Source organism: Pezoporus flaviventris, unplaced genomic scaffold, assembly GCF_033815535.1.
Source record: "Pezoporus flaviventris isolate CSIRO_AGI_PZ_B2104156 unplaced genomic scaffold, CSIRO_AGI_Pfla_v1 ptg000002l, whole genome shotgun sequence".
Classification (NCBI taxonomy): Eukaryota; Metazoa; Chordata; class Aves; order Psittaciformes; family Psittacidae; genus Pezoporus; species Pezoporus flaviventris.
The window spans coordinates 8,974,142-8,990,089 of NW_026892550.1; the positions used below are offsets into that span (position 1 = coordinate 8,974,142).

Genomic DNA, 15,948 nt, shown 5'->3' on the forward strand with positions numbered 1-15,948 from the left:
CTTTGAAACACAGCTTCCTGCAGGAGGTAACACTGCCGTCCTCACCTCTGCACAACAGCACTGGGGCCAGAGGGCTCACCCCACAGAAGGGTGTCGTTGCCCCTCCTGCAAGGGAGAGTCGATATACACACACCTCCTGCCAGAGCAGAGACTCACAACACTTACTGCTAAAACTGTTCCATTTTTTCTTGGCACATTGCAGATCTACTGGTTTGGACAAAAGAGAGAGAAAAACATACCTACATACACACATCCATGAAGAGGGGGCATGTTTCTAAGCTCCTGATTAACTCTCAAGTCAGAGGGGAAATTTCAGGCTCTGCCTCCATGACTGCTTATGTATGAATATTCTAAGTCATTAGGAAGAAAAAAATACTTAAACAGCTGCTGAAGCAGCCCTTGCACTGAAATGGAGACCTTGTGTAATCTCTGCCAGTGTACATCCTTTAAGCATACAATTCCATTTCGTGGGGATGTATGTAGATAAAACTGTAATTATAAAATCTTTACAGCTGCATCTGCATTTTTGTTGTGCAATACCCACCACAACACAGTCTTACTGAACTCCAACAGCCATGTTACAGGAAGGAAGGAAAGAACTGCAGGAGGAACAAGCTCCAGGTATTTGGGTTAGGGATAACTTTGAATTATGTGTTCCATCACAGTTAGCCATCTAGACCTCTCTCCAATATGCAGAGAGAGATACATGTTTTTTCAGAAGTCAACTCTTCCAAGCTTTCTCAAGCATGGCTGTTAAGATTGTCTAGGGAGAGATCAATTCAGGGACTATCTCCACCTCCTTCCTACTGCAGAAGTCCAAGCTTAGACCTGATGGATGAAGTAAGGCACAAGTGGTTTGGTCATTGGTGATCTGTTAAGAGTTTAAAATTATTATTACTGGGGCAGGGGGTTGGGGATGAGAATGTCTGGTAAAGAATGTAAGACTATGAGAATAAAAATGCTGAAGGAATGTTGCAGGTCATCAAGTTTCATCCTGAGCTATGGTGAGCAGTCATATACTGCAGACTGCTTTCAACCTATACTTTCAGCTTTTGCTTAATCCAAGTTGTGTTTTCAGAAATGAAAAGGATCCTGCTTGCACTGCAGTGCAGATTAGCTCTCCTTATGCTAACATCCTTTGGTCTTAATTGACAAGACATGGACATGCATATTTGGACATACAAAGATCTTGGCATAAAAGCTCCTGTAATCTGGGCAGTTTCATGCTTTAAAGTCATAAAGTGGTACATACCTTACAGAACTTCCCATTTTAGCATAACCATTACTGTTTTTCTGAAAAGCTCATTGTTTTCCCCTTCTGTTCTTTCAAAAAAGAATCTACTGGTCTAATGAATTTTAATAAAATCAGGAGGGATGCCCTCATTTCTTTCTCCAAAGATCTCTACCAGTAGATTCCTAACATTGTCAACCTTGGGGAGAATGTATTAGGTTCCCACTGTGATATGTGAACCTGCAATCAACAGCCTAAACAAATACTTAATGACTGTTATTAAGCCAGATTGGGTTTATCATACGCATGTAACACATCATCACTATCAGAGACAGGATTTCAATCCAGTGTCTGTCTTTAATCTTCATTGCTTAATTTCCCTCCTAGATTTCAACTGAGCTTTTCCCAATGCAGGCACAGCAGTATCTGCTCAAGCTAAGGCTGCCAGTAGCTTACTTCTAAGCAAACCAGGTAACACCAGTTAAACCAGCAAACCAGGTAAAACCAGGTATGGCTGCAGGTGTGGAGGGCTGCGCATGGAGGAAGACTTTCAAGCATGTTTGAAACACACACTAATTAAAGTATGTATCAATTTTAACTGTCTACTTAGGGGATGAGAAGAGGAGCTCTCTCTTTCCCTCTAGCAGCTGGAACTTGCTGAAATGTGGAGAGAGCTCAGCAGGCAGCAACATGACAAGCAAGCTGTAGGACTAGAAGAGAGGGGAAACAGAGGCTGGTAGAAGCAAATAAATGAAGTAAGGTACAAACTTTACATCATGAAATAAAAAAAGGGGAAAAAGATGTTAAACTCCTAAGTTACTTCAATTGGATTTAAATCGCTCCACTTTCCATGTGGTATTCTGCTGTTCCACTCCAATATGATTACTGGGTTCGGTTTCTGTTTGCTTTTTGTCAAACTATCATCTCAAGGAATTCAAAAGGAGAAACAAACTCCCTGTGGGAAATTTGCCTTTCACTTTGCAATATATCTGCCATTCATCATAGATCTGAGCCATCAGGGTTTTTGACCTCCTTTAGTTTCATAAGAAGTAGTCTGGCTACTCCAGAAAAATAGCACCAAAACTTTACCACAAATGGACTCTTGCCCAGTTTGGACAGATAATTACATCTACCATTACAGATACTGCTACAGTAATATTGAAGTCAATGGTTTTTATAGATCCCCTCAGCACAATTTATTGCAAACTGAACAAAACAGAAAACCAATTAAATACAATATGTGCCAGAAGAATACATTTAATGATCACCCGGCTCTACAACCATAGATCAGGAAACTGTATCACAAAGAGTAACATTTTTTAAATTAAACAAAGTATCTGTATATCAAATACAGGCAAGACTGGATCAGCTGAAGTTTTTGTGCGCAGCAATGTCTGTAGATGTGCAATAAAGCTTCCACTCTGATAAGGTACCGCTAAATATTAAGCCTGGGAAAAAACTGCATATTTATGCTCATTTTCCATAACAAAGAGACAGACATTTATGAGGGATCACAACATCAACTCACTGAACAAGTAACTGCCTGCATGGACTGAGGATTTTGACAATAAACAAAAAAAGGAAATGCTGGCACCATGAAACAGCAGACTTGGAACTAGTTGGCCAAAGTCCTGTTCACAACACTTTAGCAGTCTGCACACAGCATGAAGAGCAGCCCATGAATCAAAATCAATTGTGAATACGAGTCTCACCCTCCCCGTAGCTCTGCTTTGGCTTTGAGTTTTGTTTTTTAAATCAGCCAGTATTAATGCACAATGGGAATTCTCCAGGAGGATCAAAAAGAATATAGTTTTGCAAAGAAAGTTGTTTACCTAGCACAAAAAAAAAAAGCTCCTAGAATGACTGTAAATTCTCTTCTAAGGAAAAGTAGGGTTTTTAAAAGCTGTCATCAACTGACTGTTCTTCCCCAAATCAGAGAGGGTGGTGTATTTTTAGTAAATCTGGGAACATGCGTATTCAGCTTAACACAGTAAGAGGCTATTCTTTAAGCACGTTACCTGTATACATTCCGATGCACAACTCCATGTTATTTATCAGTTACACAAATGTCAATCACGAGCCCTTCCCAGAGTAAATGGTGTGCTGCACCACCCACCTGTCATGTCTGCAGTTTACATTTTAAGACTGGAAAGGAAATTAGTTCCACTTGCATGAGCCTTTGTTTGAAAGTAATAGTGCACAACAGATTTCTGTGGGCATAGGGGACAGAGAGCAGAAATACTAATTGTAGGAGTTCAGTAACCAGATACACTCCTGATGTTACATGGACCAGCTTTGCGAGACTTGCATTGCCAGTGATGGTTTTAACTATGCATCCCACTGTTAGGAAAGGTCAGGGACATGCTTATCATTTGTGGAATTTATAAATAGTTATTAGAGTACAGAATAAAAGTAATGAGGACACAAAACAGGAAGCAATTTGCATGCCTCCCTGTAGAGCTCCCTCTTGACAAAGGAAGTTTACTGTAATCTTTCCCAGTTATTCCAGCTCACTTTACAATCAGTGTGACCATATACTCTGATGAGCTATTAAATCCACTATTTCTCTAATTCACAAACATTATGAGAGGATAATAAAGCACATGTCAGTACAGAACAGAAAGGGGAGGAGAGAGGATCAATATAATTTAGTCTCCTTAATTTCTTTTAAGACATCTCATGCAACCAAAAAGTCACACGCTCCTATTACTGCGGCACAGGAGGATTTACAAGATGTAAATAATTTTTTTAAGCCCCATTCAGCCTAACCTCTGCCCCTTTCAAATTTATTTGCCCTTGATCCACACACATGACTACTCCATGATAGCACTTCCAATGAGCTATTCATGCAGGTGAGCATCCCTCACAGAAGCACATGCCCTCTCCATTTTTATGGTTATTTGTCTCTCCATCACAGAGCTCAAAGGAATAATCCTACTGCATATTTCTTCTTCATTTATTTTACTAGGCGAGGTGTTTAAGAGGATGTATGGTCATCTGGAGCTCATCACTGTCAAATTTTCAGCCACGCATCTGTAAAGGGTAAAGGAACTAGTTTAGCTCCTTGGTTTACAAAGTGCTGAGTACCTCCAACGAGGTGCCAAACGTGTGTGGTGACACTTTAAGATTGCTTAGTGCCTCCTGAGGTTTGTAGGGCCTGATCCAAAACCCCACTGTTATGAATGACAGTCCCCCCCTTGCCTGCAGCATGCATGGGACAGAATAGCACTTCACAGCTCAACCATGTCCTTCAACAGGAAGGCAAGAGTTACCAGAGATTTAAGAAGACAGCATAAGGTGGCAGGTTTGAGAAGCACTGCATCTTAGTGTTTCTACCTTCAAACAATTAACACTGAGTAAAATAAGTAAATAAACAAATACATACATATCTATATAAAGAAACACTCAAGACTACCTTAAATAAGTTTTGGATCAGGTACTTATTTTCAACTGTTTTAATCTCACATACATACAGGCAGCAAAACTCTCTCCAAACCCTTTAAGCCCATCCTGCTTCCATTGGGCTTAGTGTAGTTCTTCCACTCCTTCTAAAAAAAGAAAGATGCCACAGACTGTCTTTACAAATCAGTTTTCTCTGGAAGCCTTTGTTAAAATCAGCTCTTCTTCTGGAAGCATGCAATAGAGCAAGGCTAACAAGAAAAGAAAGTGCAGAAAAATGCTGACAGTCATACTGTAAAACATCCACCGCAAAAGACTGGCTGCTGTCATCTGGGGTAAGGCAGCAAAGAGTCTTTCATTACCAGGTCACTGGTTCAAATCCAGTCTTGCTTGACAGCAATCACCTGATGGCAGGCAGAGGAAGCAACGTAACTTTTAACGTAACTCTGCAAAAGTATCTTTCATTGAATGTGTAAATACTTCCAAGAAGGTCTGCAGGCATTCAGGATGAGAGTATTACCCTGCAAAACTGAAGTAGCAGATAGCAACTAAGCAAACAAAAAAGAACTAAGTTGCAGCAAAGACTGTAACCACTTCCATTCATTCTGACAGTCACTGTTTATCTTTGCTTTTGAAGAGACTGCTTGCTAGTATTCTCCTAAGTGAACTGTAGCACACTGTGAAAAAATAACAACATTTTAGCAATACAAGCCCTGACTGCAGCATCTGTTATTAAATCTTTGCAGAGAGGCGAGGAGAGACCACTAGTCATAAATGTGGATTAGCAAGGTTCTACTTATATTCCTTTTGGAGTGCTGAGTGCTTTGCATGAAAGCTGTTACTTGGCTTTTATGTTAAAAAATGAACTTATGCCAACTTTTTAGTACTGAAGTCTTCGAGGAAGTTGTCCTAACAGTCTGCAAGCACTGTCCACAAAACCCAGCAGCATTCTAACCGCAGAGAAATGGAGGAAGGACAAAATCAGAATAGCTGATGCTGCTGGTCTGCAACATTTTCTTTTCACAGAAAATGCCCATCATCTTACGCTTCCTCCCTGAGCAAATCAAGAACTGCCTTTGAAAGTGTCAAGCTTTATGATGCTGACTCCAACTCTGACACCTGATTACACAAGAGCACTAATGCAAGCACTCAGCATGATCAAGGGAATCCCTGCACCCTCACCACCAGAGCCTCAGAGGCTCCATGTCTGGGTCGACTCCGAAGCAAACAGGCAGAAGCCAGGCCGGGAGATCCTAGAGAAAGGGCAATCATTCACATACATATGAGAAGTGTAATGCAAGCTCCCTGAACTGAGCCAAGTTTAAGTAAACTTTATGCTAAATTCACGAAGTTCAAGCAGAGTCGGAGCTTAGCTGAACTGTAGTAAAAACACTCGGGAGTGTTCCAGAAACACTAAAATCCTCCTGGAGAAAGTTGATCTTGAGCCTTCATAACGATATTTTCTTGTCTGTGAAGTTACATAGCACGTGCAAGGGGCTATGTAAGATTTACCTATGACACCCACTGTTACGATATAATGTTTCAGTGAAGGCTAAATTAGAAGCAGCAAATCCCTGAAACTGCCTGTGTAAATACACAACCAGTAATGGCTCAATATATTAAGAAATGAAGACTAGCTGATATGGAAAGTGGGTTATACACAGATTATAGGTGCTCACCATGAACGCTGCTGTCTAAAATGGGTAATTGAGTAATAAAGGCACGCTGCTTCAACTGCGAGTTGCGACCACGGATGCTCTAACGCAGTAACACTGCTCGCAGGAGCGATTCCCATCCATCGAAGAGGCTGTAAAACGCCTCGCAGCGCTGCTGCTGCTCCGGACCCAGTGTCCGGACCCAGCCCCACCTCCGCGCACCGTCCGCGCCGTGCGGAAACTCCGCGGGCAGCGCTGCTCGCCCGCTCCTGCCGCTCACCTCCACCTCAAGTCTGGGGCTGCGCTTTATTTGATCCTGAGGTTGGTTTGGGGTTTTCTCCCCACCGGGCGCTTGCGGAGCGGAGCGCGGCGCGGAGGAGATGACACGGGGCTGAGCGGATCGAGGTGAATCGACTAAACCTCTACAGTTTAACCTGTGACTTCACGCGGGGCTGGAGGAGCTGATCCCCCGTCGCAGCTCGCCCCCCTCCTCCCTGCACAGCCCCGGGGGTACGCACGGACACCGCCTCGCCGCGCCGGAGCCAAGCCTTCCTCCTCGCCCCCCTCGTCCTCCTCCTCGCAGCGCGGCGCGCACCGCGCACCCGGCCCCTCCGCAAGATGCGCGCCCGCAAACTTTTCAAACTTTCCAAACGGAGGGTGAGCGACGCCGAACCGACCCCGGCGGCTCCTCGCCTCCCGCCGGCACCTCACCGGACGCTGCTCGCCCCGAGCGCGGCCCGCGGGGATCCCCTCGCCCCGGGTCGGGAGGCGGGAGCAGCGCGCTCCGGCCGCACCGAGCGTGGCGGTGCGCAGGCGGCAGAGGCAGGGTGCGCCCCGCGAGTTGGGGGTGCAAAGCAATAGTAAGGGCAGGGTAGGGGCAGGGGTACGGGCAGCGGTACAGTAGGGACCCCCCCAGCCCGCCCGCACCGCCCCTCGCACTCACGCTGCTGTTCTCTCCCGTCCAGTGCACCATCGCCTGGTTGTGAGACGCGTCCCCTTTCAGCACGAAGGAGGTGCTGATGAGGGAGACCTGCTCCCGGCCCGCCGCCGAGGATGCTCTCTTGGAGCGGCTGTCCCCTGCCGCCACCGCCCCACCACCCAGCCTTGGCTCTGGCAGGCTGCGCGCCCCGCGGGTCAGCACTCCGGCGGGGCGCGGGGGGCCGCAGGGATCCGCGGAGCGCGGCGCGGCAGCGGCGCCGAGCAGCAGCAGCAGCAGCATGAGGAGAGGCAGGCGCGCAGCCCCGGCAGCGCACACGCGTGTCCCGCCGCACGCCATGGTGGCTGTGCGGAGCGGCAGTGACAGCGGGGAGGTGGCGGAGGGACACCCCGCGCGGAGGGCGGGCGCGGGGGAGGGCTGTAACCGGAGCGCGGCAGCGGCGTGCGCGGGGCTGCGCCCAGCCGGGGCGGCGCCGCCATCTGCTGGCCCGCGCGGAAACACCGTGCGGCGGCGGGGCGCGGGATGCGGTGGGTCTGGTACTCACGGGCCGACACCGGGGGGCGGCGGCGGCGGCGGCGGTGGCGGAGCCGTCCCGGCGCGGCGGGAACGGGCGCCGGCAGAGCGGGGCGCTTGAGAAGTTTCTCGCTGCGCTGCGCGGAAAGGGTTCTCCTGAGCGCTCCGGGTAAAACCCACGGAGCCGCTCGGGGCGGCCGCGCTCCAGGCCGAGGGTCGCGGCCCCTGCGGGCACAGGAGATGGCCATGGCGTAGCCGGCAGTCCCAGGAGGCTGCAGTGGTAAAGTCAGAGCGGGTCTGTAAGGCGCAGTTAGAAGCCGAGGAACGAATGAAGCAGGTGCAGAAATATGGTTCGTGTGATTAACGGGGGAAGTGTTTCCGTGGAGCCTGGGAGCCCGGCCGGCCCCTCTGCCCCTCCGCTCCTGGGAGGAAGCAGGCTCCCCACTGCGTATTTCAGAGCCAACTGCTAACCCAGCGTCGACCGCTGCGGGTACCTGGGACTTGAAACTTGTGAGTGGTCCATGGAGGCATTGCTCAGAGCAGCGTCTGTGGTCACGGCCAGGAGGGGCAATGCAGGGTCAGTGCAGTGTGCAGGAACCCAGAGCAGCAGGTGAAGTGGTGGACAAAGCTTTAGGCATCATGGATGGGGTGCTCTTCCTGCTCCACCGCAGTGTGCTGTGTAACTGTGAAGCGACTGGGGCTTGTGAGGCGGTCTGGTGCTGTGAGAGGGAGCAAGTTAGAATCGCAGGGTAACTGAGGTTGGCAGGGATCTCCGGAGCATTCCTGCTCCAGCCTGCTGCACAGTCCAGGGCCAGCTCTGAAGCTGTATCTGACTTGACAGTAACATAAAGTTGCTCAGGCCTGAATGTCAGAAAATACATTTCAAAGACCACTGAGGGAAGTAATGACTCCAGCTGCTGGCAGACGAGTTTGGTGACACCTAACAGGAGAGATCTGTACTGTGTAAAACCAATGTGAGTGAAGTTAGTAAACCAGCTTTAGTTGTAATCTGCCTTTACCCTAATGGCCTAGAAAATTAGGATTACAAAGGCTTTTTCTAGGAAGATTAATAGAAAAAAATAGTATCCACAGGTTTAACTCTACCATTTACAGGCCTGTGATGACTGCCATAATGACCTCAAGTAACCTGGTCATCCCAAATTCAGGTAAAACCAACTTTGAACAAGCTATATGATTACATCTCAGCTGTACACCTTCAGTGCGAGGAGATCTATGGAAACCTGCCCTATTGTTACTGTCGTGGCTCAAGCTATAGGGCAGTTTCAAATTAAAGATGACTTGCTCATTTCAAAAGGAATAAAGATTAAACATAAAAATAATTAAGAAAAAAAAAATCCCACTTTTTTTCCCTCAGCTCCCAACAAAGTCCTCTTTCAGAGTTCCAAGTGCAGCCCCATAACTTCAGAACTGCCTCTGCACAGCCTTCCTCCTCATTCCTCCAGCACAGGTTCTGAATTAACAGATGAAATGATGCCTCCTCTGGGAATCTATAGCTGCCAGTTGTGGAGATTCGGCCCAAAACCCTGCCAGCCTGAGCCCAGCAGCCAGCAGGAACATGGGCAGGCAGCACCGCCTGGCCCAGGCCACCAGAAGCTGAAATGAAACATGAGCATGAGATGAGAATGATCTTTGCCTGCAGTTAGTTTCCTCACAGTGTCTTACCCTCTGAAACACTACCCTTTGTAAGGGGAAAACCACCTGGTTTTAAGTGGTCAAAAAGTTAGTTTTCCAGACAAAACCCTCTTGTCTCTCACAAACTGGTCTCAGTGACAGCTGGTGGTCAAACACTTGTTTGAATCATTGCTGTTTGGACATGTTCTTCAGGGGCACAGAAATTGGGCAGTGATTCAACTGCTCACAGAAGACACATGAGTGGGAAGTGATTCCTGCTGGGGTAACTCTTGCATGTTGAGTGAGTCATCTTCCATCTTTGGCATCTCTGCACAAAAAGGAACAAGGGAAAAAATGCTGAATTGTTAAGCAAACACTGACAGACCACAATAATATCAACCAGTGAGAAGGGGTGATTTATCCATTATTAGGAATTCAATAGTTTTTATTCCAACATCATGGCCTGTCCTGTGAAGATTACTCAACATATTCCATAAGAATAGATGGAATGGCCCAAGTCCCTACGTGTTAAAACTGGCATACAAATCTGCATGCTTCACTTGAATGAATACAGTTTGACTTTGTCATACTTACCCATTTTGCATTCACCACTGTCTTCAACAGGCAGGGCTCCCAGTGAGCAGCAGCTAAGAAAAGAGATGATAACATCCACATTCCTAACAATCTGACTCTTTATATCTGTCAGTAACTGATATTTCTTATGATGAGGCTTAAAAAGAGAAAGAAAGCAAGAAGTAACTCTAGAACTAATGAAGTCTAGTTTCCTCCAGCCTTGCATCTTATAGTCAACCACAAAGTCTGCTTCAGTCTTGTCCCACTTTCAGAATATCTTTTCCATGTATCTTCACAGGAACCTAAAAAATCCATTAACAAAGTCCTCCTTGTCTGCCCACTCACAAAACTTGCCATTTATTTTTGTGACCTCCCCATTTGCCAATTTAGTTGACATTGTCTTACAGGTTCAGAAGATGTTAACCAAGGTGGATGGACAAACACCCAGCCCAACTGATTGCTCACTGACAAAGAATAATTGCACAGGCCTTTTTATTCTTAGGCAAGTCAATTAAAAATCTCACCGGAAGGATGCTAAGGCAGAGAGAAATGGATGTAATTCTTATTTCTCTGTGTGAATTGCGAGACCTGAGTAGATGGGAATGAATCACTCAACCTACCACTGTGCTTGTCGCTAATTGAATCCCTTAGTATCAGGCTCTTAAGAGGTCAAGGATTAAATGGAACCAAAAGTAACTTCTCTATTTTCCCTCCTTTAGAGATAATCATAACCAAGACAGATGGATGGGCAATGCTACGAAAATATTGCCCCATCTCTTGGCTCTGCCACTAAGTGAAAGGCTTTTACCTGGCCACTTCTTCAGTGGTTGTTGAAGCCAGTTTTACATCAAACAGATGAATACACACTTACAGAATTGTGAATCAAATAAATAACAACGCATATTTATTATATCTAATACAATGTTGTAGCTCTAGAATAGGGAGATGGTAGAAATAATAGCTGTATTGCATTGTATCACTATCGTGTATGCTTAATGACAGTGTAGTTTCAAAATATGAGTGTTGAGCAGATCATCACAGGTCAAGGTCCAATTGTGTTAGGTAGGCTCTGTAGAAAAAGAGAGAACAAAGGTTGATCCAGCCTCATGGAAACATTTGGTTATGCAAAGGACAATCAAAATAACATACTTCTAGTCCAAAGCATGACCAGAATATTTAATTACTTCTAATTCTGTTGTGACTATTCCAGCTGAAATGCAAACAGAAAAGAACTGCTACTGATTTTTCTAGGCTTGTTAACATCAAGTGTGTTACTAAAGGAAGAAAGCTGATTTACAGACCATCTAGTGTAATTTGGTCTAGAAAACCCAAGCAAGCTGAGCAATGTAAGAGATGACTCTGAGAAGCAAAGGGCTTTCCCAGTTTCAAAGCTTGTTTGAATGAAACTTTTTAAGGCTTGCCAAAAACTTAGTTTAAGGATTGCTGAAACAGAGGCTTCCCTAAATTTCTGTCACCTTTTATGTTTCCTATAAACTCTGGCTCAGCAAGTACATATGAGCAGACAAAAAGCCAAATAACCTAGTATCAAATACCTCTGAGCTCCTCTAGTCCCAGAAGTAAACTTGAAAATGAATGCGTGTTGTAAATCCAAGGCAAGTTTCTGCCTGTTAATGGCAGAATTATTAGTGATATACTAATAACTTCTACCCCATTTTTATTGACTGTCAGATTAGATTGAGATTAAAAAGGCTTCAGTTAATGCACCTTAATTTTACCATGCTCATTTCTGATCAAACACTGAAAGTATTACAGAAAGCTGCAAGTTCTGCTTGAGCAGAAACCAAGAGGCAATGCTAATACTCCTTTTGCTACTGGCCCTAAGAGGTACTTGCAAATAAAGATATTGATACTAATTTGTTACATGTCTCACACAGCCGCCTTAGGTTGGTAATGCAAGATGACTGAAGATGTGCAATATGGTAGAAGATCACAGAACCCACTTAAGCATGCTCCTTATTGATTGTTTACCTCTTTTTAAGGTTGATTTAAATCAGTATATCAAAATGTATTTAGCATACCTTATTTTATTAATTAGATACAAACCAATTTCCATTTACATTATGCTTATGTTAACAACATCATGAAGAGCACAGTGACATGCAGTTTTCAGCAAAATGCTCACGCAAGAGAGCAACTTAGAATCAGAACAGAACAGACTCAACCAGACTGGAAAAGACCTTTAAGATCATCAAGTCCAACCATTACCCCAGGACTCCCAAGACCACCACTAAAGCTATCACTGAGGCCTTGTCTACACAGTTTTTGAGCTCTTCCAGGGATGGTGATGCCGCCACCACTGCCCTGGGCAGCCTGTTCCAATGCCTGACCACCCTCTCAGTGAAGACATTTTTCCTAATATCCAGTCTAAACCTCCCCTGGCACATTTTGAGGCCATTTCCTCTTGTCTTATCACTTGCTTCTTGGAAGAAGAGACTGACCCCCACCTCACTACCTCCTTTCAGGCAGTTGTAGAGAGCGATCAGGTCCCCCACTGAGCCTTCTCTTCTCCAGACTAAACAACCCCAGGTCCCTCAGCTGCTCCTCATAAGATGTATTCTTCAGACCCTCCACCAGCTCCGTTGCACTTCTCTGGACCCACTCCAGCACCTCAGTGTTTTTCTTGTAATGAGGGACCCAGAACTGAACAGAGGATTCAAGGTGTGGCCTCACCAGTGCCCAGTACAGGGGGATGATCACAGCCCTGCCCCTGCTGGCTACACTATAGCTGAACAGCATATTAGTTGTTATTATTAGTTATTTCTGAATAATTTAATCTGATATGTCTTATCAAAATGCCTGACTCCAAACCAGCCTTTTTAGTCCCTCTGACCATAGCCTAAGCTAACAATTAATAAATGGCAACACAATTAACAAAAAAAAAGCTTTCTTCTGTGTTACATGTAAATTATTGTACATGCGAAATACCCTGATGTCTCTCATGCCAATCAGCAGAGGTTTTATTTAACAAGGCCTCTCAGGGTCCAAACTAATTTCTATTTGTATTACTACAACTACAAAAAAAAAAAAGATATATCTTTCCATAGCCAACAAATGTAGATGTATTAAAACTCTTCGCAATCGCTGTTCCATTTGAGAGAATAAAAAAATCAAGCAGATGTCAGATTGTTTTGTTCGCATTAATTCACTGATACATTGCTGTCAGCAGCTAGCCCAGATGCTCACAGAAGAAAGCAGCAATAAATAGGAAGCAGTACTTGTCACTAGAAAAAACAGCCTCTACTTCTGTGGGCAGTTCTGAAGAAAAGTGAGTAGCTGCTTTTGTTCTAGGAAGGACTGACTAAGAGACAAAGTACATGTTCGATTATCCTGTTCAAATGTGAACAATAGAAAAGACAGTGGATTTGAATATAGTGTATTATCTCTGATTATTAGGGAGAGCTGTGTTCAGGTATGAGTACACTAACTGACATACACCTATGAGAAAAACATTGGAAGAGCTGTAAATTTGAGGGAATAAATAACTTCTAGTTTTATCAGTATAAGTTACCAGAAAGCATGTATGCAGGAAAAAAAATGGCACAACCACCCATTATAGGTGCTTATATAGGTTATATAGTTTATAGGTTATATAGGCAAATAGCCCATAAACAACAGGTTACTAAGGTTGTCTAGAAACCTCATCCTTTGAGCACCATTGGCTTTCATCTCATTCAGTGAAAGCAACTGGACAACTCAGCACCATGCAGGACTTTTCCTAGTAAGTAGGTAAATACTTACTGTAACTTTCTCTAGTTCTAGCTCACAAAATGCAACAGAAACAAACTTGTAAAATTACTTTCACTTACAAAAGAGGCTGACAATGAATACAGGCTGCCTTGAGCCCCTCAAGTTTGATCTTCCATCAACCAGGAAAAAAAGCCCCACAACTAACCTGTATAGATTTGTTATGCCACAGAGCCTGAAAGAGTGGCTTAGTCTGAATGGAAGACATATGGTGAGGCATAACGTTGTGTCTTTAGGCTATTGTAAGATTATCTGTCTTCAGCCTTCATAATTTCTCACCAACAATTAATAAGGAGAGTTCTGAAAACCTGAGAGAGTTGGATTAATTGTCTACACCTTAAGAGCTCACAACAGAACAAGAGCTTTTTCTTTCATGTGGCTAAGGCAGACTGGGAATTTGTTTTTCACAGAACAGCTTTGCACTCCTGCTTTTGCTGTCCTAAGATTTCAAGAAGTTTATTTGAGAAAATCTGGAAGGCTGGGTAAAAAAAATGGGTATTTAAGTAAGTGAAATGTGGCGTGAGGGATGTAATTCTCAAGTTTACAGTCAGCTTCATGTAGGTACAGGAATACAGTTCCTTTTATTTCGAACACTGTTTATGTCTTGCCAACATTGCCAACAACTCACATTCTGATCTAACCTTACCAGGATTTTTACCAGTGTCATTTTATTCATCACTTTGCTAATATGGATGCATTTCTGAGAAAATGGTAGCAGAAAAATAAATCAATGTTAAGTTCAACTAAAACCAAACCATTCTAAATCAGTCTTCTAGTCTTTTGCAAGGGGTCCCGGAAGGCACCATTTCTCTAAGAGGAGACATTCCCATCTGGTAAACGTTTAGTGGGAAGTCAGAGTGACATGTTTACAGCTACGTCAACCCTCTCAGATTCTTCATGGAAAGAGCTTAGCAGGGAATGCAGATGTGAGTAGTCTCCAATTCATAGGTTTTGACCAGGAGAGCAAATCCTTTCTATTGCAAGCATGTCAGCTTACGTTTGTGTGGGACTGGGTATTAACTTTATGGTCTTGTGTGCCTATGGCAAAGGATGGGGTAGGGTGTTGCTGTAAGTTTTATAGGGAGTTTGCTGAATTTTGTCTCATGGCTGAGGTTTGCAGATACTGCAATGGCTGGTGCAAAGCCAAACCAGCAAAAATGAGAGGGTTTTGTGTAGAAGACATACTCAACTAAAACATCATAGAAGGTCATGCTATTTCAATCTGTGAAATAGATTTACTTAAATGAAAAACCTTCAGGAGAAGCCACTTTAAATAATTAGTAGAACAGCGCCTGAATTTTGTTTAGGTAGTACTTTTTTCTGAGCTGGCTTATTCCTTTTCATGTCATTTTTCCCCCTTGTTTCTTTCCAATATAGATTTACATGGTCTAGATGAACAGATAAAGGTAAAGTCTTCCTCCCCTTCCCCCCCCAAAAAAGGAAGCACTGTGAAAACATGTGTGCTATCAGATACCAGGGAACCTGACCAGCACACATTTTGGAGAAGCCAGTTTTCAAAGCCATATGGGCAATAGTGAAAATTAAACTAATAGAAACATGAAAGAAAACTGGTGCCAATTCCTCTCCAAGCTATTGTTCCTGGAAAAATGGAACAGCTGAAGGCAGATGTTTTGTGTAAGTAAAAGGCTGGAGGGCTTTGGAATCACAAGCTGAAGGACTTGCAAAGGACTTCACGCTTCTAAGGCTCCCCGTATCAATTCTATTTCTACATTTAAACATCAATTTCCTTTAAATCATTCTTGGCTCTGCATTTGAGCTAGCAAAACAAGAATACCACCCACATTCTGCAACATCTTAAAGTCTTACTTTATGCACTAAACCAGGTTACTTGTATCAACACAAGATACCACTTTCCCCAAAGAAAAGGTACCTTTTAGTATTGTCCTATGAATACAGGATGACCTCACTAAGTTGAAATAAACAAACTGGTGGATAAATATCAAACTGTTTTGCACAGCCTCTCCGAAGTCCATTATCAGTACCTCTTACAAACATGCAGGATGAAAAAATATCCAAAACAAAAGCACTTTTTCTCTTATCTTTTTTTCTTTCCTATGCAATATTTTCTCTCCAATCCCAAACAATGCCAGCCTGAAGTTCCCTTTCATCCAGAATCTTGAAAGAGCCTCAATCTGTAAAGATGCAGGTAGGCATTTTCAGTGCTCTTGGCTCCTAACTTCCACAAAGATCAATTGGAGCCAAGACCCCAAACACTTTAGAAA

The 15,948-nt window shown here is 44.1% G+C and overlaps 1 protein-coding gene and 2 long non-coding RNA genes across 8 annotated transcripts in view; all 3 read right to left on the reverse strand.

The window, feature by feature from the left end:
• The window catches only part of SORCS2 (sortilin related VPS10 domain containing receptor 2), a 546,630-nt gene extending 539,047 nt beyond the window's left edge, over nt 1–7,583 (reverse strand). For all 6 annotated transcript variants that reach the window (XM_061468482.1, XM_061468463.1, XM_061468473.1 and 3 more), the window contains exon 1: nt 7,229–7,583. In XM_061468482.1, coding sequence (XP_061324466.1) covers nt 7,229–7,561 — 333 coding nt within the window. In that variant the 5' untranslated portion in view covers nt 7,562–7,583. The remainder of the gene's footprint in view (nt 1–7,228) is intronic.
• A 1,945-nt stretch (nt 7,584–9,528) lies between these two features.
• LOC133277014 (uncharacterized) lies at nt 9,529–10,098 on the reverse strand. Its single transcript, XR_009746073.1, has 2 exons — nt 9,962–10,098; nt 9,529–9,695 (listed from the first exon to the last, which is right to left on the reverse strand). It is a non-coding gene; the product is annotated as an uncharacterized LOC133277014 (long non-coding RNA).
• Nucleotides 10,099–10,901: 803 nt separating this feature from the next.
• Nucleotides 10,902–15,948, reverse strand: part of LOC133277012 (uncharacterized) — a 55,639-nt gene continuing 50,592 nt past the window's right edge. The window contains exon 6 of the long non-coding RNA XR_009746070.1: nt 10,902–11,009. This is a non-coding gene — a long non-coding RNA (uncharacterized LOC133277012). The remainder of the gene's footprint in view (nt 11,010–15,948) is intronic.